This window comes from Labeo rohita, chromosome 2, assembly GCF_022985175.1.
Source record: "Labeo rohita strain BAU-BD-2019 chromosome 2, IGBB_LRoh.1.0, whole genome shotgun sequence".
Taxonomy (NCBI): domain Eukaryota; kingdom Metazoa; phylum Chordata; class Actinopteri; order Cypriniformes; family Cyprinidae; genus Labeo; species Labeo rohita.
Window position 1 is genome coordinate 8,381,148 of NC_066870.1, and position 27,978 is coordinate 8,409,125.

General features: G+C 36.7%; 2 protein-coding genes across 2 annotated transcripts in view; both read right to left on the reverse strand.

Moving 5' to 3' along the window:
* The window catches only part of st6galnac3 (ST6 (alpha-N-acetyl-neuraminyl-2,3-beta-galactosyl-1,3)-N-acetylgalactosaminide alpha-2,6-sialyltransferase 3), a 111,675-nt gene extending 105,140 nt beyond the window's left edge, over positions 1–6,535 (reverse strand). Inside the window, exon 1 of the mRNA XM_051126868.1 lies at positions 6,339–6,535. Within this exon, the coding sequence (XP_050982825.1) occupies positions 6,339–6,356 (18 nt within the window). The 5' untranslated portion in view covers positions 6,357–6,535. The remainder of the gene's footprint in view (positions 1–6,338) is intronic.
* A 16,608-nt stretch (positions 6,536–23,143) lies between these two features.
* cope (COPI coat complex subunit epsilon) lies at positions 23,144–27,924 on the reverse strand. Its single transcript, XM_051097228.1, has 10 exons — positions 27,767–27,924; positions 27,515–27,577; positions 27,134–27,234; positions 26,227–26,379; positions 26,063–26,116; positions 25,207–25,288; positions 23,990–24,145; positions 23,740–23,808; positions 23,497–23,571; positions 23,144–23,372 (listed from the first exon to the last, which is right to left on the reverse strand). The coding sequence occupies exons 1-10, from the start codon at positions 27,866–27,868 to the stop codon at positions 23,325–23,327; spliced, it is 903 nt and encodes a 300-aa protein (XP_050953185.1). The 5' UTR covers positions 27,869–27,924; the 3' UTR covers positions 23,144–23,324.
* Between the last annotated feature and the right edge of the window lie 54 nt (positions 27,925–27,978).

The following is a 27,978-nucleotide window of genomic DNA, read 5'->3' on the forward strand; positions in this document are numbered from 1 at the left end:
AGGAGGTGATGATGGAGGGAGGAGCCAAGGAGGAGACAGGAGAGGGCTGGAGCAGGAGGAGCCAGGTGAGACCCAGACCGCAGCCATGATGGAACCCCACGGTGGAGCCGATGGAGGGAGGAGCCATGGTGGAGGAAGGGCTGACGACACCATGGGGCCGACCGACGGAGGCGGAGCAGGTGGTGGTAGAGCCCGAGGCGGAGACGGAGAGCCGATGATCCTGGGCGACACCGAGGATCCGGAGGGCCCAGGGGGAGCCCAAGGCTCTGGCGACCGAGGCGGAGGCGGAGATCCGGAGGTCCGCGGCGGAGCCGGAGCGACAGAGGACCGAGGCTGTGCCCGCGGGAGGGAGGAGGTCCACAGAGCCGGAGGGACGGAGCGACGAGGCGCAGCCGGAGGAGTGGAATCCAGAGGCAAAGGTGGGGCGACGACTGACCAGGGTGGAGCCGGAGGGACGATGGAGCCCGGTGGAGCTGGTGGACCGATGGGCGACGGTGGAGACAAGGGAGCTGAGAGACGGGGTGGAGCCGCAGGGTCGAAGGGCCGAGGTGGAGTCCAGGACTCAGAGGCTGGAGACGGAGATGAGGGATCCTCCAGCCATGACACTGATGGAGACTGGCAGACCTGCGGCGAACCCACCGCACAGATGGTGGGCTGAGGGTGAGCAGATGGGCTGCCAGGAGACAGCGGTGGCGGGACTGAGGCAGCAGAAACAATAGACAGAGGGAGGGTGGGTGGGAAATCCAGGCAGTCAGGTAATTTAGATGGTGGAAGGAGAACAGGCATATCTTCATATACATCTTCAGAGAAATTACTCAAATTTAGTTCCAGAAAAATTAGTCCCAGATCCAGGCATTGCTCACCCTTAACGGTGGTGCAGTGGGCGGTGCTGTCCTCAGCACCCTCACGCCCATCAGGAACATCCACCGTCGCAGGCTCTGTGGCCGGCTCTCACACCTGGTCAGACGCAAATTCCTCCAGCTCCGTGGCGATCGCTCGCTCTGTCGCTCCGATGGGCGATGGCTCTTGGGTCGCGCTGGTAGCGTGGGATCCGTCTGCGGTGGGCTCGGGCTCATGCTCCGCGTGTCGGGGTGGTGATAGGCTGGGTCGTGCTGCGAGACATCTGCGAGGTGTGGCTGGATGGGGTCGTAATCTTCCTCCGCTTCGTCCAGACAGAGTTCTGAACCCCAAGCACTCAGTAAGATGTTAATATATTGAGTTAGGGTCCAGCATGGTTCACCTTTAGGCATGACGAAGCGGAGGTCATCATCCAGTCCACACCAAAATCCCTCCATAAGGCAGACGTCATCGCAGCTAGCAAGATGGCAAATGCTAATAAACTCCTCCACGTAGTCCTCAAGATCCCTGCCATCCTGGAAGATAAAGATGGTTTTTCCTCCCAGAATGGCATCTCCCCTCCTTGGGGGGACGTTGATGGAAGCGAGTTTCATGGAGTAACTGGTGAAAACACGGCGGAAACAAAAGACTGAAAAAACACGACAAACAAAACGGGGAGGAATACGCAAAAAAAAAAACTGTATTGGTCGGACGTTCTGTCACGCTTAGACGAAGCACACGAACAACGACATAAATAAACGAAAAGTATTTAATAAATCCAACAGGGAACACAGGAGACACAGGAACACAGGGTAGCAACATTAACGTCCGACAAGGAAAGGGGGAAAACACACGCTATAAATACACAGACTGATTACAATCACAGGTGCAGACAATAAGGGAAATACCAAAACACACAAAGCTGTAGGGGGAACTGATGGGAGAAACCAACTAAACAGTCCAGGGGTGTGACACAGGGTCACATTTCATAAATTAATGCAAAATATATTTATAAACTTTATAATATATTTATAAAGTAAAACTTAAATTGAAATTGCAATATGGCTTAGCAAATAGCAAAAGGCTGTGATTTATTATACCTACCTCAATTTAACAAATAGTTAAAATTATTGAAATTTTAATACAACAAAGTAAAAAAATATATTACTCTGAAATATTTTTATTTCAACAGCAATAAATCAAAACTAATTAAAGAGTTTGATCAAGTAGGAACAGCTCTTTAGGGTAACACTTGCAGGTCTTTTTACAGTGAAGTATGCATGCAGAAGGCTGAGCGCAGGCCGGACTGACCACTACAGCCCTGTGAAGTGGACAACACTGGAACTAATTCTTAGTGATCACAAAGAGGCTCTCAGTGCCACACCGCACTCTGACCAGCTCTTGAAGGTTACATTACCATCACAAAACCGTCCAAACCATCCAGAAGAAAAGCGATGTGCTTAAAGAGGATTCAAGGAATTCCAGCAGAACTCCAACACTTGACGTCCACATAAGCAGGAACATGTTTTTTATATGAGGCTTTAAATAGTTAATCAGTCGCTCTTCTCTGATTGCTGATTGCCATCTGATGCAGACGTATAGATTAAGGGTAATGATAACACACTGACAAAGGTAACTCTTTATCAGATAGTACTGCCAACTAAGGCTATTTACAGGCACACAGGCATCTCCTGATTATACGTCTTTGGTTTCAATGAATGGCATGCAAACACTGTAATTTAAATTAAAATTGTTACTTGTTGAACATAGTTGCTCTGTGTGAACAACCCTTTGCGTGTAGGACGTCTCATCCTTTCCATATGCTGTTTTTGTTTGGCTGTTAATTGCTGCTTCTTTTAAACGTTACTGTTAAACACGGTTTTGTATTCACGGTGAATAGTTACAAAATCAAAACATTTTAAACACACAATTTATGGCCCGATTTACTAACAGCTTGCGTTAAACCATCTTTTGGCGTTAAAATAGTACTGTCAGGATTTACTAAAGACGTGCAGTGAAGAATTAGCGCTGAAAAGGCGTGGACACAGTTATTTTTTAGCCTGACCTTATTGAATATGCATTTGTAGGCGTTTTCCTTTCAGACGCTACATTTTTAGGAGAGTATTAAAATGAATTACTGGTATTTATGCCATTATTTAACGCCCAAAAAAACATGTTTTAAAGCTGCTCTTGGTAGATTGCGCTGGTCATTATGGAAATGAGATGTTGCATCTGTGTTCTTTAATGTGCACCTTTTCTTTTATGGAATTGCACTCTAACGCTAATTTGCCCTGTAAGTAAATCTGGCCCATAAAACTTTACACAGCCGGTTATCTAAAACTGAAGTGTGAATTCTGCAGTCCTAGTGTCACCAAACAGAACTGCAAAACAATTATTGTTTTCTGAACACAACTTTCGTTTGCAATTGGTCAGACACACAGATATTTCCACCCCTGAAGTCATGGATCAGCACAGTTTAGCCTAAACGCTCTCATTGTTTAGCCATTCCATTCCATGCTCGTCTGTCTCAGATTTCCACTGTTTAGCTGATAACGGTTTGTAACTTTGGCATGCCGAACCCAACTCAAGTGGAAACTGTTATCATGTTGACTCAAGTAATAGCACAATTTTGGGTGTGGACATAATTGTGTGTCTAACCAACTGGAGACAAAGGTTGTGTTCATGAAACTTGCCTGAAAACAATAGTTGCTTTGCAGTTCTATGAAAAAGTGGCTGAGAAACAAAATAATGTTTTGATAGTGCAGATCAGCTTACCAGTGTCTACAAAAACAATATAAACTTCAGCTTTAGTACTGGTTGGATCACATTGGTGAACAACACTAGCTGAACAAAACTAGACAAAACATTGGATGTTAATTCTTTCTAATACCTCAAGAACCAAGATTTGAATAAAAAAAAACAAAAAGTGTGACAATGTTGTGATTTAAGACTGGAATACAGTATACTTTTACAGGAATACAAACTACCAGACCACAAACCCAAGCAGAAACATCTTCCTCAAACATTTCCTATTATCCTCAGACAGGATGGAATCACAGAATCTGAAGCTGAAATTGGAGTCTGTGTACATCCACACAATTTTCTGCAAGATCTGTCAACTCCAACTGCCGAGAATCTGCAGAATGGCTTTGAATTTCGATAACTTACAATAATGAGTCCAGACTGCAAAAGTTCTGTAGTGTATTCCAGCTGTTAGGTGAATTATAATCAGTGTTGGGGAGTAACTAGTTACATGTAACAGAATTACGTAATTTAATTACAAAATAAATGTAGTTGTAATTAGTTACAGTTACTGAGAAAAAATGTGTAATTAAATTAGTTACTTTTGAAAAATGTCAATGATTACAAAGGGGATTACACCTGATTTTTTTTACACACCCACCCCCAAATACAGATTTAATTGACTTCTTTCACAAATTGCACTGACTGCTCTAAAATGAGACACCAATGTTTCAGGAGTTTAGGACACAGAATAGGACACATGCTTATTGGGTTTATGCATAAACTTTATTTTTTAAGATTAATTGTTTTTTCCAAGGCATTGTTAGATGCTAGTGTTTCCCGTCATAGCAATGCACACATTTGATTTCAAACCCAGTATCACAGCTATTAAACTATTTCTTGTTATGATTTCAAATCTTTACTTAACCTCAGAATGATCTCGAAGTAAATAAGAGGGGTTAAGTCTGAATTCGTAGTGGCTGTGCTTTAAATTAAAGTATTGCACACTCTTAAAAATGAAGGTGCTTCACGATGCCACAGAAGAACCTTTTTGTCTAAATGGTTCTATAAAGAACCTTTAACATCTGAAGAACCTTTCTGTTTCACAAAAGGTTCTTTGTGCCGGATTTCAGATTATAAAAAGGTAAGAAAGAGATGGTTCTTTAAAGAACCTTTGACTGAATGGTTCTTTGTGGAACCAAAAATGGTTCTTCTATGGCATCACTGTGAAGAACCTTTTAAAGCACCTTTATTTTTAAGAGTGCATGGCTCTGTGGGATGCTTGATTCTGATTTGTCAGTCCAAGGTATTTTATTCCCTGATAACAACTGGTAAAAGCTAATAACACAGACTCATCCGGGCAACTTAAGTTGGTGCTATAACGCTTTTTCTTGGCGTTTGGTTAGCTAATAGACTATTAAAGCTCAATTCAATATTATGTGTACAATTTCTTAATTCTGTCATCCTGGTATCGTGGACTCGCTCTATTGTTTCATACAAACACAGCTGCTGCCATTTTTTTTTTTGAATACTGTAATGGACTATAAGATAACTAACAAACTAGTACTAGTACTTTATTATTTATGTGGTATGACTGTATCCCTAAAATGTCTGTCTAGTTTGAACTGAACTGATTTCTTCATGGAAGCTTTGCGTTCAAATATTTAAACTCAGATCAGCGTTTCGTGTCTAATTATTTTGACACGAAACATCTAAATAATCTATCAAGCAGCTGTGTAATTAGTGGGATAATGTACATCCAGCCAGTTGTTATCGCAAATTAAAGATGTATATTATCCCTTACTTATTATAATCTTAAATCAAGTGATAAAGGATTTTGAAAGTCTGACAGTAATCAGTGTTGAGTGCTACTGTAAAGTTAACTCTGCCTAGTTTAAATGTTTTAAAATGATTAACAGTTGAAAATATTAGAAATTTTGAAAAGTAATCAAAAAGTAATCAAAAATAATAAGTTACTTTATGTTAATAAAGTAATTGAAAAGTTGCACTACTTATTACATTTTAAATCAAGTAACTTGTAATCTGTAACCTATTACATTTCCAAAGTAACCTTCCCAACACTGATTATAATGCACTTTTCTCTGTTTTTAATAACTAACTGCCCATGTCTGAAAGTTTTGGGGAAAAAAATCAACACTTCACTAAGGTTTTTAGTGGCCAGAGATTCAAGCATGTTTGAAAATGCCATCTGTCCTGATGCTTTTACAGTCATTTTCTCACATCACAATGGTCAGAATGATTCTTCCAAACAAAACAAACCCTCCAGCCACATATATTATGTGCAGTGGTGCATGAAAGTCTTCATTTGTCTCTGAACAGGAGGTTGTAAAACCTCAAGGAGGATATAAAAACCATACACATACATCACTGGTTGTAATAAAGTGCATATTACAGAACAACTAATAATCTTCTTACATACAACAAATAATCTTTGCAGCATCAGACATCGAAATGTTTGGATACACCAGGATACATCAAGTAAATCTGTTTACAAAGTGTAAGCAAACTGGGTAATCACACGTGTCGCACTTGAACAATGTTACAAGACATAAAGCTTCTACCACACAGTTACATTCACTGCAAAAGCACAAAGCTATTAGCATAAACCTCGCTGTTTATCGCAGCACGCTTTAGATTTTAAAAAATCAACATTGCGAGTGTAATCTGAGCGGCACATTAATGCGCATCCATACATTGCTGGATATAAAGCGAGAGAAACACTCAGCTGCTCGACTTACCTTCCAGATCCAGGCCATCTTAAGACTGAATAAATAGCTCGCAGTGCTGAAGTGCTCGTCTGAATCTACAAACGAAAATGCCAGTATTGGCTATTTAATAGTTTATTTATATGCGCCATGGATGACCGACGTTGGTGGGGCAATGAAGCATTTCAGTAAATATTGTGGAGTACCGTTATTCATGCTCTATTCCCTGATCTACAGGGCTCGGGTTGACGTGCGCTCCTATTGGCTCTTGCCTAGGAGAGCCCCGCCCTCTTTATCATGTGACCGATATTTCATTCCTGTGCTGTTCAGCGCACTGTAATGGAAAGGATGACCAGTGTGGGTAACAATAATGAACTCCACTATTGTTACAAAAAGAACAAAGAGAGTAATAATGATTAAGACAATCATTGTCTGTTTATAAGATTTACATTAATGTTATTTGTGCTTGGAGGTACATTAGCTCACTGTATTGCTTATAAATACACAAAATATAATGTTTTGTGAGGTAACCTAAAATTTGTTTCTTTTAAATAAAGAATACAAAGAATAACATGCTCGTGAATGTATAACTGAGTGGCGCTGAGGCACATGAGTATGAATGTCAGTATTATCAAAGACGTTAACATCATGTATTACTGTTTGTGCTGCATGTGACAGCACAAAATTGTTGTTTACTCATGTTCACGAGTAAATACCAACATCTAAATCTCAAAGTAACCATGTGGTTATTTAAATGTGTAAAAGCAATTTGTATCTAGGAAGACAATGTAAAAAATAAAAGCAAATAAATAGATAAAAAATGGTGAAGGTTTCAATAAAATGTGCAAATGTGTACTCAAGGTAAACTAGGTCACAGTAAGATGAAACAGTGAGAATTGTGGTTGATTCTACATGATTACACAGCATTCAAGGTCACAAAGTGTGGAGCTCAATGCAACTCTGGCTCTGTGTTAATTCAGGCATTGTGAGGTTCTGTGAGATGGATTCTGAATGATGATCTCTCTTGGGCTCTGTAATTCTCTGCCTGTGCTGACAGACTCAACAATGCAGCTATGCCAGAGAAAGTTCTCTCTTAAAGGGATAGTTCACCCAAAAATGAAAATTATGTTATTGTGTACTCAACCTCAGGTTGTTCCAAATCTGTATGAGTTTCTTTGTACTGTTGAGCACAAAAGGAGATATTTTGAAGAATGTTGGTAAAACAGTTGACGGTAGCCACTTACTTCCATAGTGGGGAGAATACAGAAGTATTTTATTACTTTAAATCTGAAGCTGAAACACAGCTTTGAGTAGATGTATCATTGCACAGTCCCATTCTCAACCACTATTTTCCTCTGCCTTAAAGGAGTAATTCACCCAAAAATGAAGTTTTACTCACCCTTACAGTCCATTCAAGATGTAGATGAGTTTGTTTCCTCATCAGAAATGATTTGGAGAAATTTTGCATTACATCACTTGCTCACTAACGGAATGGGTGCCGTCAGAATGTTCAAAGAAGTAATAAAAACATCACAATCCATAAGTAACCACACAACTCCATTCCATCAATTCCATCTTGTGAAATAAAAAGTTGCATGTTTGTAATAAACAAATCCATTACAAAGATGTTTTAACTTTAAACCATTGATTCTGGTCAAAATAAAAGTCTAAACCATAGTGAAAAAGTCAACCCCCTGTTGTCCTTTCAAATCAAATTTTTCCTGATTCAGACAGCTTTTTGGAGAAATCAATATTAGTAAAGGATTGGTATTAGCCAGAAGCAAAAAAAAATATTTACAAATATGCAGTTTGTGGATTATTTCCATTTCTTTGTGGAGTATTCCTTTAAAGGGGCACTCCACCCAAAAATTAAAATTGTTTCATTATGTATTCATCCTTTCTTCTACCACATTTTAAAAAATGTGCTAGCCAAACAGTTGACGGTAGCTATCTTTTTTTCTTTCATACTATGGAAGAAACTGTTTGTTTACCAACATCCTTAAAATGTCTAATTTTGAGTTCAGCAGAAGAAAAAGAAGACAAGCAGGTTTGGAACAACTTGAGAGTGAGTAAATGATGACAAAATTGTCACTTAGGGTAAACTATCACTTTAAGGAACATGCAGTTCAACAGTTTTAAAGTTTATGAACTTCAGAAACAAGTCTCTTATGCTCACCAAGGCTGTATTTATTTGTGTATCTTTAGAATGGGTTGGCACAACCCACATGGCTAAATTTAATGTAGGCTATTTAAAATTCTATTTCATGATGCATTTTTCATGTACCAAAAAAGTGTCTTTAACGGTAATTAATAAACAGGAATAGCAGTTGAATCAAGTACAAGATTGTGTACTTTACAGCTTTAGTGATGGAAAAGACCATCACTAAAAAAAGTTTATTGCAAAAGCTGCACATATACAAATATTTTGAGAGTCATTTAAAAATCAATCAGTTTATCACCCACTATCACTATCTGACTTAAAGGGGTCCTATTATGCTCTTTTACAAGTCTTGATTTTGTTTTGGGGGTGTAGTAGAACATGCTTTCATGCTTGGCGGTTCGAAAAGCACATTATTTTTAACATAATTTACATTATTACAATACATTTCTCCTAGCCTGGCACATAAGGCTTGAATAGTTTTGGGTTTAAAGAAGGCCCACCTTCCGAAAAATGAAATGTGTTGTGATTGGTTAGCTGACCCACTGCGTTGCGATTGGCGAACAGCTTTTACGGTGTTTCAGTACTGCCACGCCCCTTGTCAAATAAGCAAGTTCTGTGTACAACTGTTAGCACAAGCTAGATTAAAACGATTCTTACATTTTAAATATTAATATTTTTCTTACAAACACACATCAATTCACTACAGGAGTCCTTTATCGACCCCCCAGAGCCGTGTGAGGCACTTTTTATTATGGATGGATGCATATTATTATATATATATTAAACACCCGTCTATGCCGTTCTAAAGCTTGGGGGTGCCAGGATAGATTTTAATATTTCTCCGATTGCATTTGTCTGAAAAAATGAAGTCATGCACACCTAGAATGCATGGAGGGAGAGTAAATAATACTCTACAGTAGTGTTGGGTCCTATCGTCAGTCCGCGAAATCGCCAATACGTGATATTATCGTGCTAATGTATTTAATTATTAACATACTTAGTTTCATTGCCTGAAACCAGCTCCAGCATAAGGCTAAAAGCAGCCTAACATTATCAAAGAACATCACTGACTAGCCTAGCCTATTCTAGTGCAAGTTTATGCATTTTAAAAAAAAACAATTTTATGATAAATAAGTCTCTTACCACACACTGCACACATCTGCGGTGCGTTACAGCTCTAAACCGGCCACTCTGGTCAATGTTTGTGTTTATACCCGCCGTGCTGTGGCTCGTTGAAGCGGTTCTCTGTGCATCATCGCTAAAGTTAGGCTAATCCTCCACCTCGTTCCTACCCTTCCTCCAACAATTCGAATTTCCGTGGGCAGGATTTAATTTAATAATATTCTAATGGACTGCGTTGTGACATCATTGCATGCGAAAAACAAACATTGTAGTCCAAAGCAGCCATTCGTTGTAGCTCCTGAAAAGGGATTTTTTAAAACTGAAATATCTCCTTTTGGAGTGGACTTTGAGATTTGTAACTTTGTAGACTTTTTGTATTTGTAACTTTTTTTATGCCCATAGATACACACCACACACTGACTAAACTTCAAAAGGTGAAAGAGCATATTAGCACCCTTTAAAGGGGTCATCGGATGCCCATTTTCCACAAGCTCATATGATTCTTTAGGGTCTTAATGAAAAGTCTCTAATATACTTTGATTAAAAATTCTCAATGGTTTTGTAAAACAACACCCTTTTTACCTTGCCAAAATGAGCTCTGCAAAAATCATCTCATTGTAAGGAGTTGTTCCTTTAAATGCAAATGAGCTCTGCTCACCCCGCCCCCTCTTCTCTCTGTGGAAAGACGGTCTTGTTTACATTAGCCGCATTTAGCCGCGTTTAGCCACTAAACATCCTAACTACCACATTATAAGGAAAGGCGATTGCAAAGATTCATAAAAAACGCTTATACTTACTTCTGCTGTAAGTGAAGCTGGGTCATGAATGATTAGCGGATATATGTAGATCAGGAGGCGCATTCCCTTCACAAACAAACGTAATCTACTGCATGTTCAGCAGCTCAGATGTCGGGAGTAAATGATGACCACTATGTTCATTATTACATCCAGCAACACAACACCTCAATCGCTCAATCGGAGATATTCTTGTCTAACTTACATCCCTGCTCTGGCATCACAACATGGAAAGTTACTGGACTGTTACAGCTGATCTGCGGTAAAACGCTCATGTCAATCAACTATCGTGGGAGCGGCCTCTGTCGGTGTGACGGCACAAGACGGGCTCGATTTGAAAAAGGGGATATTATTTTTACAGATTAATTAAAAACCACTGCATGGATTTTTATCATTATAGGGTAGATTTGTACATACACTGCCAACACACATTAATGTTCAAACAACATGAAAAAGTGAACTTAAAAAAAGAGATGACCCCTTTAAAAAAAAGTCACCATTCATCACATTCATTTATTTAATAAATGAATTTATTTAATTAATGATATATTATGAACAATTCATCTTTTTTTTTTCTTTTTTTTTTATTAATTAACAGTTTTCAATTAATGTTATAACAGACAGACTAGTTCCATTTTCCTCTTTGGCTGCACAGTTCCTTTCATCATTTTGGCTTGTAACAAAAGCATATAACTTTTAAAATTATTAAAATAGGAATTGCTTAAACTAATAAAATATCATAATTTCCATATTCTTTTCTTTAGCACACATGTAACAAAATATTTCATTCAACGTTAAACAGTACAATCACAAAATGCACAGAATAAGAAATACTATTTATAGGACTGAGCCCAGAGACCTAATGTTCAGTAAAAACAAACAAAACCAAGAGCTGACCCGCATGGCTGTATGTGTGCTTTCTCTTGTATCTCAGAGAGTGAAGTTGTGTTAAACAGAATTGAGCCTCAGGCAAACTTTAAGAAAGCTCACTTAACAACAGTAGATAAGAGAAAGGCCACAGGGGAAAAAAAGTTGTACACCAGAATGTGCAATAATTTTTATGTTTAGATTTTGTGGTCATATTTTTTCAAAATGATCATATGTATGTATGTGTGTGTTTTGTTTGGATTATTGGACAAGGAAACATGCAGTATTAAGCAACTGATGTGGATATTAAGAGTGAAGGCATTATCAAACTCTTGGTGGCCTGAAGTAGTTGTTTATTTGATGGTGGGAAACTGGATTATCCAATAAATAATCCAGGGGAAATAACTATCACTTTGAACTTTGCTTTGAAGTGTTTCATGCACTAATTAGGACTGCATCCCTAATCCATCCACAACAATTAAAGGGAAAATTCACATTCTGTCATCACCTACTCACCCTCATGTTGTTCAAAAACCCATGCACCTGAGAGCTTAGGAGTCTGTGGAAAGAAAAAAAGAGGAGTTTTAAATTATGTGCTAGTTGCTCTTTTCCACACAATTGCAATGAATATGAACTAAAGCACTGAAGCTTCTAAAAAGATACAATCTTTTTGCAATCAGTACATACAAACTAAATTTAAAGTACGCAGTTATGCTATTGCTTCGGGAGAGAATAGCGATTTCCTGTCTATTCATTCATGCATTTATGCATTCATGCATGCATGCACCGCTAATGAAAATAGTTCCAAATGCAGCCAAAGCAGAATGAACCGCACTTCTGAGCGCACAGCAGTTGTGCTTCAACCCTGACTAAATGACTGTTTTAGAATGAATTGCTTGAGTGAATCATTTTTATTTGACAATCAATTTATAACCAACTCACATGACAGTACTCACTTACACATCCATCAAAATGCAGTACGTTAGATCTGCAACAAACAACACAAAGACAGAAGAAAACAAAGAACAAACAGGCATGAGATCATCATATAAATCTTTTTAAAGCTTTTCAGATGAAGAAGTTTATTATGTTTCATTTCAGTCCTCAATATTAAACATGGATTGATAATAAATGCAGTATCAGGTCTCTGTTCTACAATATTAGGGGTCACAGTGAGCATGTGTGTTATAGTCAAGCAGGCAAAATAAATTACGCTTGGTGATGGTGCTATCATGGTAACTTTGCACATCTAAGACATATTTATAACTGTACAAATAGCTGTACAAATTTACATTGAATGTAATATGTAAACATATTACATATATTAATAGATTTTTGTAGTTTTAAAATACATCTAAATCAGCATCAATGATGATGAAATGTCCAAGAATTTAAAAGTATTATGTCAACCACAGCCAGACTGTTATGCCATGTTCCCTTACGAAAAAGAAGTTTATCCAAGTGTGCTATTAGTATACTACTTTTAAACTAAAAATAGGAAAATATACTTTCAGTCTACTTGTTATGTACTTCTCAGAAATATACTTAAAATGACATTTAAGTATACTTGACTTATAAGCCTAAATATATTTGAGCTATACTTGTGCTACTAGAACCCATGTTTTCATTGTTATACGATAGGGTGCGCTATTACAGATCAGAATTTCCAAAACGAAGAAGAAACTGAAACAACAAATGCTTCTCACATAATCTAACATGATCATCAGACATAAAACGGCATCAAAACTGTGTAACATTATGAAATAAAATGTCGACCCATGGAGAGGTAATAATGACTGTCAAGCTTTGGAATGTTGATCAACTCCATTAACAATTTGATTATCATTCTGAATCCAATTCATAGCCTTTTTTCAACTTTTTGTTCAAAATGTTTCTTTCGGGGTTTTTTTTTTTTTTTTTTTTTTTATGAAACTTACCTACATTCAGATTTGTATAAAAAAATCAATGAAGCTAGAATAAAATGTTTTTGTTTACAAATGTTTTTGTGTACACTAGTTGTGTACTCAAAGTTTACTACAGTTATACTTAAAATAGAAAGTGTGTCAGTTTAGTGTCAAGAAGTACTGAAACAGTACATTTACAAGTATACTACTAGCACACTGATATTTGTATACTTTCTAAGTAAAGTATACTTAATAAAATAAACTTGAAGTATACTTCTTTTTAGTAAGGAAATTTCCAAAACCCTGTTCCTGGAGATACACCAACAGTACATACTTTAAGACTATTCCCAATCAAATACACCTGAACTCATCAGCTCATTAGTAGAGACTCCAAGACCTGAAATGGATGGGTTAGAAGGACATCCAAAATGTATACTGTTAATGTGCCTCCAGGAAAAGAGTTGGGAAACTGCTATCATTGCTCTGTGTCATTGCTCTGTGGTGAGCAATGTTAGAGGAGTTAGTGCATTGACTGTTGGAAATATTTTGACACCAGTTTAATGCAAAAGATTTACATCTTCCAGTATGTTTACAAACAACAAGTGTAGGTTAAGTAATTTGAACTGAAATGTAAAATGGTAGAGGCTGTGGCATGAAAGCAATAGATGCTGCCCTCGTGTGGTGGAGAGAGGAAACACAACCACTGTCACCAACTTCTTTTGGAGTTAATCTAAACTGACCAGTAAGGAATGTTTCAGTAAGCCAAAAAAGGGAGAGAATAAGGACTAGTGAAATTCAAACCTGCAATATGATCACATACATTTTAGATTGATAGATCCTTTCCAAAAGTACACAAAAGAACGGAACAAAAAGTAAACAAATTTGATTAAAACACGATTTTGGTGGATATTCCTCTCTAGATCACTTCTCTACATCACCTGTGTAGAGGATAATAATCTTCAGAAGCCTCTTTCCATTTTTTAAACATAGCATGACACACTGTGGGGAATTGCTTTGTTATATAATTAAGCAATGTAAAAATTCCCTTTTAAAGGAGAAGTCCACTTCCAAAACAAAGATTCACATATAATTCACAAGATCTTCATATAAAGACATGAAGATCTTGTCATCCAAGATCTTCATGTCTTTCTTTCTTCAGTCGTAAAGAAATTGCGTTTTTTGATTAAATCATTTCTCCATATAATAGATTGCTATGGTGCCCCGATTTTGAACTTCCAAAAGGCAGTTTAAATCCAGTCTCAAAATGATCCCAAATGCAGTTGTAAATGATCCCAGTCGAGGAAGAAGGATCTTATCTAGCGTAACGATTGGTTATTGTCATTAAAAAAATACTATGTAAATACTTTTTAAACTCAAACACTCGTCTTGCCTTTCTCTCCCCTAACTCTATATTCTGAGTCAAGACAGTTAGGGTATGTCGAAAAACTCCAATTGTATTTTTTCCCTCAACTTCAAAAATCATTTTAAAATCATTCTACATAGCTGCAGAAGTACCAACCCAGTCTTTGCAAAGTGAACATGCAAGGAAGATCAAGCACCCTTAGCAAAAAAGGTAAAACAAAGATATAGGGCAATTTAGAAGTTGAGGGAGAACATGAGATGGGAGTTTTTCGACATACCAAGGGGGTGAGTACACTATATGTGAATCTTTGTTTTGGAGGTGGACTTCTCCTTTAATAGATCACATTTACTGTAACTTCGGCGTTGATAATAAGATGGAGAAGGTGGATTTGGCTATGTCTCTGAAAGGACCCATTACAAGGATGGCCTTCAGGTACCTCTGAAATTTGCAGTAAAGGCAGAGGATATTCAATTGATGCAATTTACTTGTATGTAGTCTGTGCTCCCTGTTGCCGTTTTTAATTAATGCTATTTTAGAATAATAATACCATTACAAATATCCAAATAGTTAAACTCCCTTCAATTTGTCTAAAACTAGCTAAATCCATTTTTTAGGCACCACTTCCATTTTACTTAGTCTGTTCATCCCAAACCATTTCGTCTAGAGGTGACCCTGACAGTGAAGATCCCCAAATTGTCCTCACATCCTTAATCTGCTGAACTGACAGCACCACCCTTTCACCCTCTGAGGATATGCTGGCTTTTTGGGAACACTACAGCAGCCACTTCAAGTGAAGAGTTCACAAGTCAAGCCACTGAAGAGGCTGTCAGGCTGTTCTCAGGGGTCTTCCATCGGGACATTAAGATGGAGAACCTCCACACTCTGGAGATCAAACTGATTGACTTTGGGTGTGAGGTCCTGCTGAAAAGATCTTATAAGACTTACTATGGTATGCATTGTCCCTCAGACCTATAGTTTGGAACTTAAACTCATCATATGAGTTGCTGTCATAACCAGAAATTTTAATCTAATGAATAAAAGTAATAAGATGTTTGTTGACTAAAGTTTTAGTTTTGCCAGAGCCATATGCTAATTCAAAAGGGATTTTTAAATGGTAGCATTTTAGCTGTTATTAAGTTATTTTAAATGGTGTGTGAAACATGATTCAATCAAACATCTGAAACCTTGTTACTGCCAAGCATAAAGAAAAACTGCATAAATTACCAGACCAACAAAATGATTTCTGCGAAATCAGAAAATTTGAAAGTTGTGTTTAAGGTTCTTAGCAGGTGACGACATGTAATGCAACCAGATGGCATCTCACCACGAGTCCTCAAACCCTGTGCAAAGCAGCTGGACCCATCTGCACTGATATTTTCAAGAGTTCATTGACCGACCCTGAGCTTTCAGTCTGTTTCAAACAGACTACTGTCAAACTGTGGTCACTTCTGTCCTCTACTGACAGCATCATTCATGAATCCTTGGACCCTTTTCAGCTTCATGCTGAACAAACAAATCAATGCATGACACCACTTCTCCAACCTTGCAAGCAGCCCTTGAGCTGTTCATATATTTACTGGGATGTGTGTGTTGATTTATTGCCCACAGCTCCACCTTCAAAACTATAAATATGCCAAACCTGGTCTTAAAACTCCCAGAGCTGAGTAAATCTATCTGAAACTGGGCACTTGACTTTTCATCAGGCAGCCTCCAGGTGGTCAATATGGTAAACATAATAACAGGAGTACTTCAAATATGACCCATTTGGTCGTTTAGTCATCTTTGTTTTATGATATACAGTTTGTTTCTCAGGTTCCCGTTTCAGGTTAAGTGCAAGTTAAGTTCAATAGGCAGCACTTGTGACATAATGTTGATTACCACACAAATAAATCTCCACTAAGTCACTCTTTTTTCTTTAAATGGGTTACAGTAAGACAATTACATTGGAAATGAATGGGACCAACTTTTAAACTTCAGTATGAAATCGATGGCTACCTTTATGTGTAAAGTTGCATCTAATTTTACAACTTTTACAACCACATATTTAGGGAGGCATAATCTGTGGGGTCCAAAACCCTGAGACCACATGGAAAATGTGTTTTAGTTTAGGAGATCTCAGGAAACTGGTAGAATGAAAACCAAAATGAAAAACAATTTGCTCTCAATTGATTAACTTCATCATTGACTTATGGCCTTCATTGTTTATATTGGCTTCTTTAATGGGTCAAGCTGTGTTCAGGTCTAAGATGTTTGAACCCCATTTTGCATTCACATCCATTAAAAATATAATAACGACAATGAACAGGTAGTAATAATGCCCTAGGTAAAAAGGTATAAAAATCAACCTGCAAACAAAACATTGTATCCTTAGCATATCTTAAATGGATAGTCTTTTTTCAGAGCACCTGTATTGCACAGAGCTGCTGTCTCAGCTCTAAATATCAGGCTACTCACTATTCACCTATGACTGCATTTCCATTTCAGCAACCGCATCATCACATTTACTGATGACACCACCATTGTTTGTGTTTTATCAGTGATGAATGAGGCATTCAAGAAGTCTTAGATGTCAGCAAAACAATGGAAATTATTTTTGGGCAACTCACACACTATTTCGGGGTCAGATTACATTGGACAGACTTATAAAATGACAGATTTTTCTTTAGAAACTTGATATTAAATAAAAGAAAAAACAACAGATATAATTTCCTTCATTGGGACAAACTGAGTCAGCACTGTGCTCAATAACATTTCTGTTCTTCCTACAATTAAGGTCACATTGCATTTAGTTATATTTATCAGTTAAAAATGAGTCTTGTGTATTGACAAGACAAGACAATTGATGACATTCTCTGAATGCATGTTTAGGTGAAGCCATATCATCAGCAACATCATAACTTTATGGGAATGATAGGATAGATGTTACATGAATAGGTCGATAACATATAGACAGTTGAAGTCAAAAGTTTACATACACCTTCCGGAATCTGCAAAATGTTCATTATTTTACCAAAATAGTTTAGTTGTCCTCAGTGTGAAAAGATGGATCTCAAAACCAGTGAACATACAGTCATTGTTGGAAAGGGTTCAAATACACAAAAACCAAAGAACCTGTGGGACCTGAAGGATTTTTCTGAGGAATCGCGGGCAGTTTAACTGTTCAGGACAAACAAAGAACTCATGAACAAAAACTAAAAAAAAAAAAAGAAAAAAAAAAAACACACACACACACACACACACACACACACAGCTGTGGATCATTCCGGTAACAACACAGTATTAAGAATCAAGTGTATGTAAACTTTTGAACAGGGTAATTTTTTATAAATTTAGCTATTATTTTCTCTTCTGGACTATATGTAAACATCTTTTATGTGAAATATCTTATTCAGATCAATACTAAATAAAAAACAACATGCATTTTGTATGATCCCTCTTATTTTGGTAAAATAATTTACATTTTGCAGATCAAGTTGTATGTAAACGTTTGACTTTTAACATATTTCAATTGTGAAAGAACGTTATCTTAATATATTTACAGAACATTCCCTGTGATCATTGCCAGAACTATGATATATCACCTTCTGCTTATGATATTTTTGAGAAGCACAGCATTGCTGCTTAAGCGTGAAAAAGGGAAGAGAAGTGATATGTGTACCATGAAGGGAGGGTCTTGGAAAACCCTATAAATGGAAAACAGGAGCAGCTTGCACTCTCCAGAATCTTTAGGTCTGAGGTCAAATGGGTGTACAAAGAGCTATAGGGATATTATATAATAATAAGACATATGTATTTGAAACAAAATATCAAGTGTTTCGTAATAAAACTTAATGTTTAATTAAGTTTTGAAAGACATTTCATTATTTATTTTCTCAATTTTGAAAGAGTTGGGGGACATTTTTACTGTACCTTAATAAAAACAGATATACAAAGAAAAAGAGATACAAAAATATAGCACATAAAAATGTCAGTATGCTTTAAAGTCCCCCAGTAGTCAAAATTGTTATCCCTTAAAACTGATCTTTGATCATCAAAATGAAACATTTAAATGTTTTTTTCTTGAGAAGATCATTTTCACATGCCTTAAAACAGCTTGAATGTAACTCTACCCCCCTTGCCTCATTTACTATACGCGAATCTATGAATATGCAAATTAGTAGCATTTGTTATAGTTACTTACTTGACAATGTTGTGCCCTCAAAATCCCTTGAAGGCTTTAATGCAGCCTAGTTTGTGATTCCAGTTCGCGCCCGCGAGCATATGCCTGTAAAGTGCAGAAGGCAATGCGGGAGAGGTCTTCTTTTACACTGCTGCCCCGGGTTATTTTTCAAGCTAGCGCCTAGCGGTTGTGCTTTATTTAATGCTCTATTTAATATTTGGTTTTGTGCTGATAATCCTATTGGTATATTTTGCATGCTAATGATAGGAATCTATTCTTTGACGTGATTGGTTACTGAAGTTTGTGACGTAGCAAAAAAAAAAAAGGCTGTTTCAAACCGCATTTCTGGGACAGCCTTTGGGAAACTACAGTTTTAAGGAGAAAATACTCAGCAGTGGTGTTAATGGACTGGTACATGGTTTGTCTAAAGGCATATTAAAAACACCACATAGACAAATAACAACATTGATTTTCACAACAGAGGGACCTTAAGAATTTGAAGCATTACATTTTTTCTCAATTGCTAAAACACTAAACCCCATTCTCTGAACCAATAATGCTCAGTGGCTCATTTGGCAAAAAAAAAAAAAAAAAAATTCAGTTAGACAACATTAGCAAATCTCATGCACTCTTTCTTACAATTCTAAACACATTCTCACTCACTACAACATATTTCACACTGTGATGCACTCGTGTTGCAAAACAACAAAAACAGCTACAACAGCTGCCATCATTTACAGTTTTAACAACTCCAGATTGTAGATTGTTCATACTTCTAATGATGTGATCAAACCGTTTGACAAAATGTGACTGACAATGTTTGTATTAATGGAATAACCCTACAACATTTTATGTATATAAGTAATTTCCATTACTATTTTTATTGTATGTATATTGACCAAAATTATAAACACAACACTTTTGTTTTTGCCCCCGTTTTTCATAAGCTGAACCTAAAGATCTAAGACTTTCTCTATGTACAAAAAAGGCCTATTTCTCTGAAATATTGTTCACAAATCTGTCTAAATCTGTGTTAGTGAGCACTTCTCCTTTGCCGAGATAATTCATCCACCTCACAGGTGTGGCATATCAAGATGCTGATTAGACAGCATGATTGTTGCACAGGTGTGCCTTAGGCTGGCCACAATAAAAGGCCATGGTAACACTTTATTTTACGGTTTCTTAACTAGTTGCTTATTAGCATGCATATTACTAGAATATAAGCCATTTATTGGTACTAATTAAGCACATATTAATGCCTTATTCTACATCCCTAACCCTATTAATAAGCAGCAAATTAGGAATTTATTAAGGGAAAAGTCATAGTTAATAGTTTATAGTGTGTTCCCTATTCTAAATTGTTACCAAGGCCACTCTAAAATGTGCAGTTTTATCACACAGCACAATGCCACAGATGTTGCAAGTTTTGAGGGAGCATGCAATTGGCATGCTGACTGCACAAATGTCCACCAGAGCTGTTGCCCGTGAATTGAATGTTCATTTCGCTACCATAAGCCATCGCCAAAGGCATTTCAGAGAATTTGGCAGTACATCCAACCAGCCTCACAACCGCAGACCATGTGTAACCGCACCAGCCCAGGACCTCCACATCCAGCATCTTCACCTCCAAGATCATCTGAAACCAGCCACCTGGACAGCCGCTGCAACAATCGGTTTGCATAATCAAAAAAGATCTGCACAAACTGTCAGAAACCGTCTCAGGGAAGCTCATCTGCATACTCGTTGTCCTCATCAGGGTCTCGACCTGACTGCAGTTCGTCGTCAAAACTGGCTTGAGTGGGAAAGTGCTCCTATCTGGCACTTTGGAGAGGTGTTCTCTTCATGGATGAATCCCAGTTTTCACTGTACAGGGCAGATGGCAGACAGCGTGTATGGCGTTGTGTGGGTGAACGGTTTGCTGATGTCAACGTTGTGGATCGAGTGGCCCACGGTGGCGGTGGGGTTATAGTATGGGTAGGCATATGTTATGGACAACAAACTGTGACAAGATCCTGAGGCCCATTGTTGTGCCATTCATCCACGACCATCACCTCATGTTGTAGCATGATAATGCACAGCCCCATGTTGCAAGGATCTGTACACAATTCCTGGAAGCTGAAAACATCGCATGGCCAGCATATTCACCAGACATGTCACCCATTGAGCATGTTTGGGAGTGGAATGTTCTCCTAACAGCTGGAAGCTTTCATTGTTGATATGGTCCTTCAAAAACAATGCCATCTGTGTGAAATTTAGCAAGGAGTAGTTGAAAAAGCAATGTAAAATTTGAAGGTATCAGCAGTGTCAGCCTTTCAAACACTGACTGGACCCAACTCAAAAAGGCTAAGTGTAAATTTTCAGCTTACAGTACAGTTCTGTGCTACAAGCCTACAGTTATTGTAAACTGCAGTATATTCTAATGTATGTAAATCAGGAGAGCCTACAAATGCACTATTGCAGAAGTCTTTCTGTATCACTAACTAAATTAGCTTTTTTTAGAAAGCGTTTGAACTGAATTCCATGGAAAGGCATCATGAATGTAATTTAATACATGAAGTAGGGTTCAGTCTTACAAAGAAGCAGGAACAAAACTGGCAATGTGTCACAGTAGAATTTGCCATCTTAATGGAATGGTATTGGAATTGGCCTGTGGTGAGACAGGTGTGGAGTGTTGTCAAGGTCAGATTTGGGACACCACAGAGTTTTTTGCCCTTTATCTGTCAAGGAACAACATTGGCGCAAGATAAAATGGAAAGGCAGAATGAATCATTGTTGACTTTGATTTTTCTGAGTATGCTTTCAAAATCATTTAATTTTGAAGTTGAACTACTGTATTTTTAAAGTATGCAGGGGCTGAATATACAAACATTTAATACAGTATTACCTGAACTGCTTAAAGTACAGTATCCACCCTTTTCCTGAGTAACCGATGAGCGCTACCATGATGGATTCTAACTTCCCATTTAGATACTTTCATGTTGAGGTCTCCATAGATATCCATGTTAAAATGGGGTAAAAACACTGAATTAAACTGAAACTTTTTAAATAAAACTAAACATAAAAATGTACACAGGGTTAAAGACTTCCAAAAGACGTCCACTTCCAAAACAAAGATTCACATATAATGTATTCACCCCTTTATCATCCAAGATGTTCATGTGTTTCTTTCTTCAGTCAAAAACAAATTATGTTTTTTGAGGAAAATATTTCATTTTTCTCTATATAATGGACTGCTATGGTGCCCTGATTTTGCAGCTTTGAATGATCCCAGCCGAGGAAGAAAGGTCTTATCTAGCGAAACGACCGGTTATTTTCATTTAAAAAATACAATTTAAATACTTTTTAATCTCGAACGCTTGTCTTGCGTTTCTCTCCATGATCTCTGTGTATTCTGCCTCAAGACAGTTAGGGTATGTCGAAAAACTCCAATCGTATTTTCTCCCTCAACTTCAAAGATCTGTTCAAAATTAGTAATAATGACTTAGTTTCTTGAAAAAATAAGAAACCTTCTCTTAAGAATGACTTTGTGTCTTGTAAAAATGAAAACCTTGCTAGGAAAAATTAAAAACGTTCTCGTAAAAATGATTTTGTGTCTCATAATAATGAAAAACTTTCTCGTAAAAATGAAAAACGTTCATGTAATGACTTTGTGTCTCATAATAATGAAAAACTTTGTAGTAAAAATTAAAAACTTACAAGTAATTATGACTTTGTCTAAAAATGAAAACCTTTCTCATAAAAATGAAAAACTTTCTAGTAAAATTTAAACTTTCTAGTAAAAATTAAAAACTTCCTGGTAAAAATTAAAAACTTTCATGTAATAATTACTTTGTGTCTCGTAAAAAAATGAAAAACTTTCTCGTAAAAATTAGAAACACTCAAGTAACAATGACTTTGTGTCTCGTAAAAAATGAAAAACTTTTTCATAAAAATGAAAAACGTTCTTGTAAAAATGAGAAACTTTCAACTAACAATGACTTTGTTTATCGTAAATATTAAAAAATTTCTTATCAAAATGAAAAATTTCACATAATGACTGTCCCGTAAAAATGAAAACCTTTCTAGTGAAAATGAAAAACTCTCTCATAAAAATTTAAAACTTTCAGTTCTCCTTTAAGCTGTGCATTAATGTGACACAACATGTAAAGCATCTTTCCATTATGAGGCGAATGAAACTTTCATATTCAGGAAAGAAGAGGAAATTAACAGTAAGTTGTGATTCCTATACTTTTTTTTATTGCAAAATGTTTTTACTATATACAATAAAAAAAAACCCTGGGTGTATATATAATTTGTTTTTTTTATAAAGTTGTGAGAAAATGGGTAAAGGTTTCAGGAACTGTGCATTTAAAGGCTTTTTTGCTACAGAAGACAAATAAGCTGTTTTTTTTTTTTTTTTTTTTGCTTTTTGTTATTGTTTTGAAATATCAAATCACAACATGAATATTTAATAATACAACACACCATGTATGATAAACAAGTTTATTTAACCATCATACAGGAATGTTTGTAGAGCTTTTGGGCATGACAAAAATCTTAAACAGATTAATGTTATTTTGATTAAAGGCATTTAAAAAAAAAAAAGTGTAAAGTGAAAAATAATATTGCGCTGCATTATAGGAGACATAAATTAAAACCGTGTAGTTCTTTCAGGCGCTGGGGGCATACTGCATGACGAGCCTGTCAAATTCATTCTCCTGGGGGAACATAATTGAGTTTACAGTGTAATTATTAAACTTAGTTCTTCATTTTTTCACAGTTATAAGATAAGAAATAAGAAAAACAGAACAAGGATTCCCATCTCACACTTAATAGCCTTACCTTAGCAAGATATTCCTTAATAAATGGATGTGACTTATGTGCATCTTTCAGTTGAGACAAATACCGATTTGTCACCTGTGGAGAAATAAAGAAACTATGAACATCTCTGCCATCCTTTACACTAACACTGGTGTATAAAATGCATTAGCATACACTGAAGCATGCAGATTAGAGTTTGTTTTAATTTTAACATCCCACTGCTTCTGTAGATTTGCTGAGAACATTCATATTTATAAAGTTTACCTCAGGAGGCTTGCCCAAATGCTGTGTCAACACAATGAGGTTGATGAGTGTCTCCGGGTGGCTGCTGTCCTATAGAAGATAAAGGACAAATCATGACATTTCACCACAATTAAAAGTAGACCAAAGCCAACTCAATGAATTTCTAATATGGTCTGAGTTTGGGTAGTTTGCTTAGCTTGAAAGTCTTGGATTCAACAAGAAAGTCTCTGGAAGTTATTGGCATTTGATGAGCTGAAATCCAGGTTCTTACTTTGTCCAGAGCATCCTGTAGTACTGACTCAGCCTCATCCCACTTATTCTGGGCCATGTGACTTGCAGCCTGACCGTTCAGCAGCAGCAGTGTGGGCGAGTACTTGTCTGACATTTCCTGGAAGATATAGAACGCATCCTGCAATTTCTCTCCCCCCTGTTGGTAAAAGAGTGAAAAACACATTTAATTCCCAGGCGATAAGAAAAAAAATATTTACAATGCAGCAAAAACTGAACAAATAGCCATATGCAGAGATTTTAAGGAAAAACAAAATCATTTAACACTTTTCAACTCACTACAACAATGTACATTCCAAAGCGCAGACAAATGTAACAGATGCGCTTAGAAGCAAGTTATTACATTTTGATGAAAGACAACAATTCTTCTTTGGAAAGATATGCAAGAATGAAACAGACACAATAAAGGCTGTGACACATCTAAATGCATTCGAACACACCGCAAAGACTACAGACAACAGCCAACTAGCACTATTTAAGGCTAAGAGTATCATGCATCATATTCAAGAACTCATGTTTCCTCAAAATCACAAGAAATTCCACTGTAAGTTAAATTATTTAAATATTACAAATAATTTGGTAGTAAAAATGCATAAATATGACTCTTTAAAAGCTTTACTATTTAAAAGTTTTACATTTTTTCAACACTATGTTGTAAGTGTGTCCCATTGGACCAATAAAAGTTCTACACATATACATGCAAGTGTGGGTACTGGGACAGGCCCATACTTTCTACATGTGTGTCAGGAGAAAATAACTGTCTATACCTGCAGGTGGCAGAACTCTGTATTCATCATTCAAAAAATTAAACCAAAACTAGGACTGTGGATGTACAATCCGTAAACATAGCAGCACTTGCTTACTATTTTTAATATGAATCATGCTGATCAGTTGGTCTTTGGCTATGTCATTATGAAAATAACTGCATATTGGAATGCTCATGTAAAATGAGTCTCTGTGTGTCCTTTTAACTTTTGGTACTTTGGGGTTTTTTCTCTCTCATGCACTGACTGGTTAAGCTGCACAGCCAATAAGAGTGACCTTTTGCAACCAAAGGCTCAGACTTCATTTCAATATGCTCAATTGACCAAAAAACAACTGATGACGGTCTAATTAGTGCAAACGGTGTAGAACACACCATTTTGGTGTTTCACAGCCTTTAAACAAGGAATGTCCAAGAAAATTTACTTCAATACTCACAATTGCAAGGTTGACCCAGGCTGTAGAAAGCTGGGTCAGAGTCGCATCTTCATCTTGGTCTTGCATCTTCTTTAATTCCTTTCTGAGGAGACAATGAGCAACACAACATATCCATGACAACAATATATTTAAAGCCTTTAGGTAAAAGCAGGTGTATTTATTTATTTATTTATTTCAACAAAACTGAAGTTAAGCTACATATTTTGTCAAGTAAACACCTTTTTTTCTTTTCTTTTTTGTTTTAAAATAAAACATACACATCTACTGTTTATACACACACACGCAAAACTAAAAGTGACCCTGGACCACAAAACCAGTCATAAGGGTCAATTGTTTAAAAATTGAGATTTATAAATCACCTGAAAACTGAATTAGTTGAATATATAAAGAAACTCCATTGGTTTATGGTTTGCTAGGATAGGACAATATTTGGCCGAGATACAACTATTTGAAAAAAAAAAAAAAAAAAAGAAATCAAAACATTAAGAAAATCTCCTCTAAAGTTGTCTGAATAATTATATTACTCATCAAAAAAAAACGATACTTACAGTAGGAAATTTGCAAAATATCTTTCTAATATCTTTCTATCCTAATGATTTTTGCCATAAAAGAAAAACCGATCATTTTGACCTGAATCTGAATTTTGGAAGATCAAACTCCGGGCTCCATATCAGTCCATTATAATTTCTTTACAACTGAAGAAAGAAAGACATGAACATCTTGGATGACAAGGGGCGAGTACATTATCTGTAATCTGTTGTTCTGGAATTGGACTTCTCCTTTAATAAGACTGGTTTTGTGGTCCAGTGTCACAAATGATCATTTAAATATATGAATAAATAATTTAAAAAAATACCTTGCCATATCAACTCTGTCCAACTTCAGAAGTATCTGGACAGTCATGGCCATGCTATAAGACAAATACAGAATTACAGTGATCAACTTAAGGTTTTGTAATCCAACTTGTATTATATTAAATCAACAGTTATTGAAAATGCCAGAATGTCTTTGGAAACTCACCACTCCAGACTGTCTCCCTGGTGCAGGGTACGTAATGCTGCATCTGTGTTCATCTCATGCAGATAGATGGAAGCCGCCATCAGAAGGAAGGTGGTGTTGGAAACATCAACATTCTTGGCCATCTTTTTGTCCAGTTCTGCCACTATTGCATCTCTAAGAAAAGTATTGTGCCATAAGATACATAAGTTTATGCATAATCGAGCGGTTCTGCAGGTTTTACAACGATAAACTGACATCAGTATGCTTTCAAATGGTAAATATGTAGGGATGAGATGTATTAGCAATACAAACTTAGAAAACTTCCACCAGATCTCCATTACTTTTTAACTCATGTTACAAAAAAATTATTATTTTTTAGTATTTTGTCTTGTTTTCCACTACAAATGTCAGTAAATGCTATGTCTAGATACATTTATATGAGAAGCAAGATGACATTCGGAATCAAAATGAAGCGAGTTTATGATTAAAACAAGAACAGATATCTCACAAAGGGCTTAGAAAATTCAACGTAATTTAAAGAAAAACAAGTTTTTATACCCCATCGACAGATATTTGCTCATTTTAGGCATAAGTTTGCTTAGTTTTGTTCAGTTTTGCTTAACAAGACTTCATATCTTCATTTTGCATCTCAAAAAAAATGTATCTCGATTTAAGGCTGTTTAGATATTTATATTGGAAAACGAAACAAAAACACCACAAAAGACTTTTTTTTTTTTTTTTGCAGGACTTGCAACATTTAATACCATATCTTCATAAATTTTTAAGACCTTAATTTGTGGAAAGGTAAATTTAGACTTTTTAAGACCCAGAGAAATCCCCGGTAATCATTTAATGGCTATACTTTTTGTTTCTAGATTTTTAATTACACATAGTCTGATATTTAGATAAAAAGTAGAATTGCACAAACCTCTTGCCTTCATTGGACAGGTACTCTGCAAACATCCTGACAGCCTGCAGCTCCTCAGAGGAGCTAGGCTTTATGTCATCCAGAACCACACCATACTTCCTCTGAGGAGACAGAAATCATCACTGTTAACCACCTAGTTATCGATCACCTAATTTCCAGCACTAACCGAACTCCTCAAACTCCTATTTATATAACAATTACATTCTTTCCTGTCCTTGCTGTTCTCAAGGGAAAACAGCTGTGCATCTTTACTGACAGACAGGAAAAAAAGACATTGTAGCTGACAGTTACATAGAAATATAATATTCAAATCGTTTTGAATTTGTATGGGTGTTTTTTTACGAACAACACAGCAGCATCACAACAGACTGATACACTTACCTGAGCAATGTATGCTCTGTATAGAAAAATATTCTTCTCAACATCTTTTTCTGGACTTGACGTCTATGAAATAAATATTAAACAACTGCATGTGGATGTTTGTCATTTGGTACAATCTATAAATAGGTACGTAATATATTGAAGCTACAATAAACTAACGTTAGCCAACAGCTAACAGACATAGCCTATTCTAGAACCTACACAACGCTTAAAAGGAAACTTTCGCATCATGAACATTTGCAAAACACTCACCTTTACTTTCTGGGATTCGTTAATGCAGTGTTGATAGCTGCCAATATAAAACGCGTTTTTCACATCGAACAGCTCATCCACTTCATTCTGCTGCGACGCCATGTTTGTGAAACGTCAACTTTGCCGACGTCACTTTGGCCACGTAACCAGAACGGCTTGCTTCGATGACTTCAATCCGGTTTGTGGATGGTGTCCTCTTGTGGCACCGCGAG

Coding starts and splice junctions, on each gene's coding strand:
- cope (XM_051097228.1), bottom strand. CDS start 27,868: ATGGCGTCGCAGCAGAATGAAGTGGATGAGCTGTTCGATGTGAAAAAC. Junction 27,235..27,514: donor ACAGAGCATACATTGCTCAG/GTAAGTGTATCA, acceptor CTGTCTCCTCAG/AGGAAGTATGGTGTGGTTCT. Junction 23,373..23,496: donor TTAAGGAATATCTTGCTAAG/GTAAGGCTATTA, acceptor ATGTTCCCCCAG/GAGAATGAATTTGACAGGCT.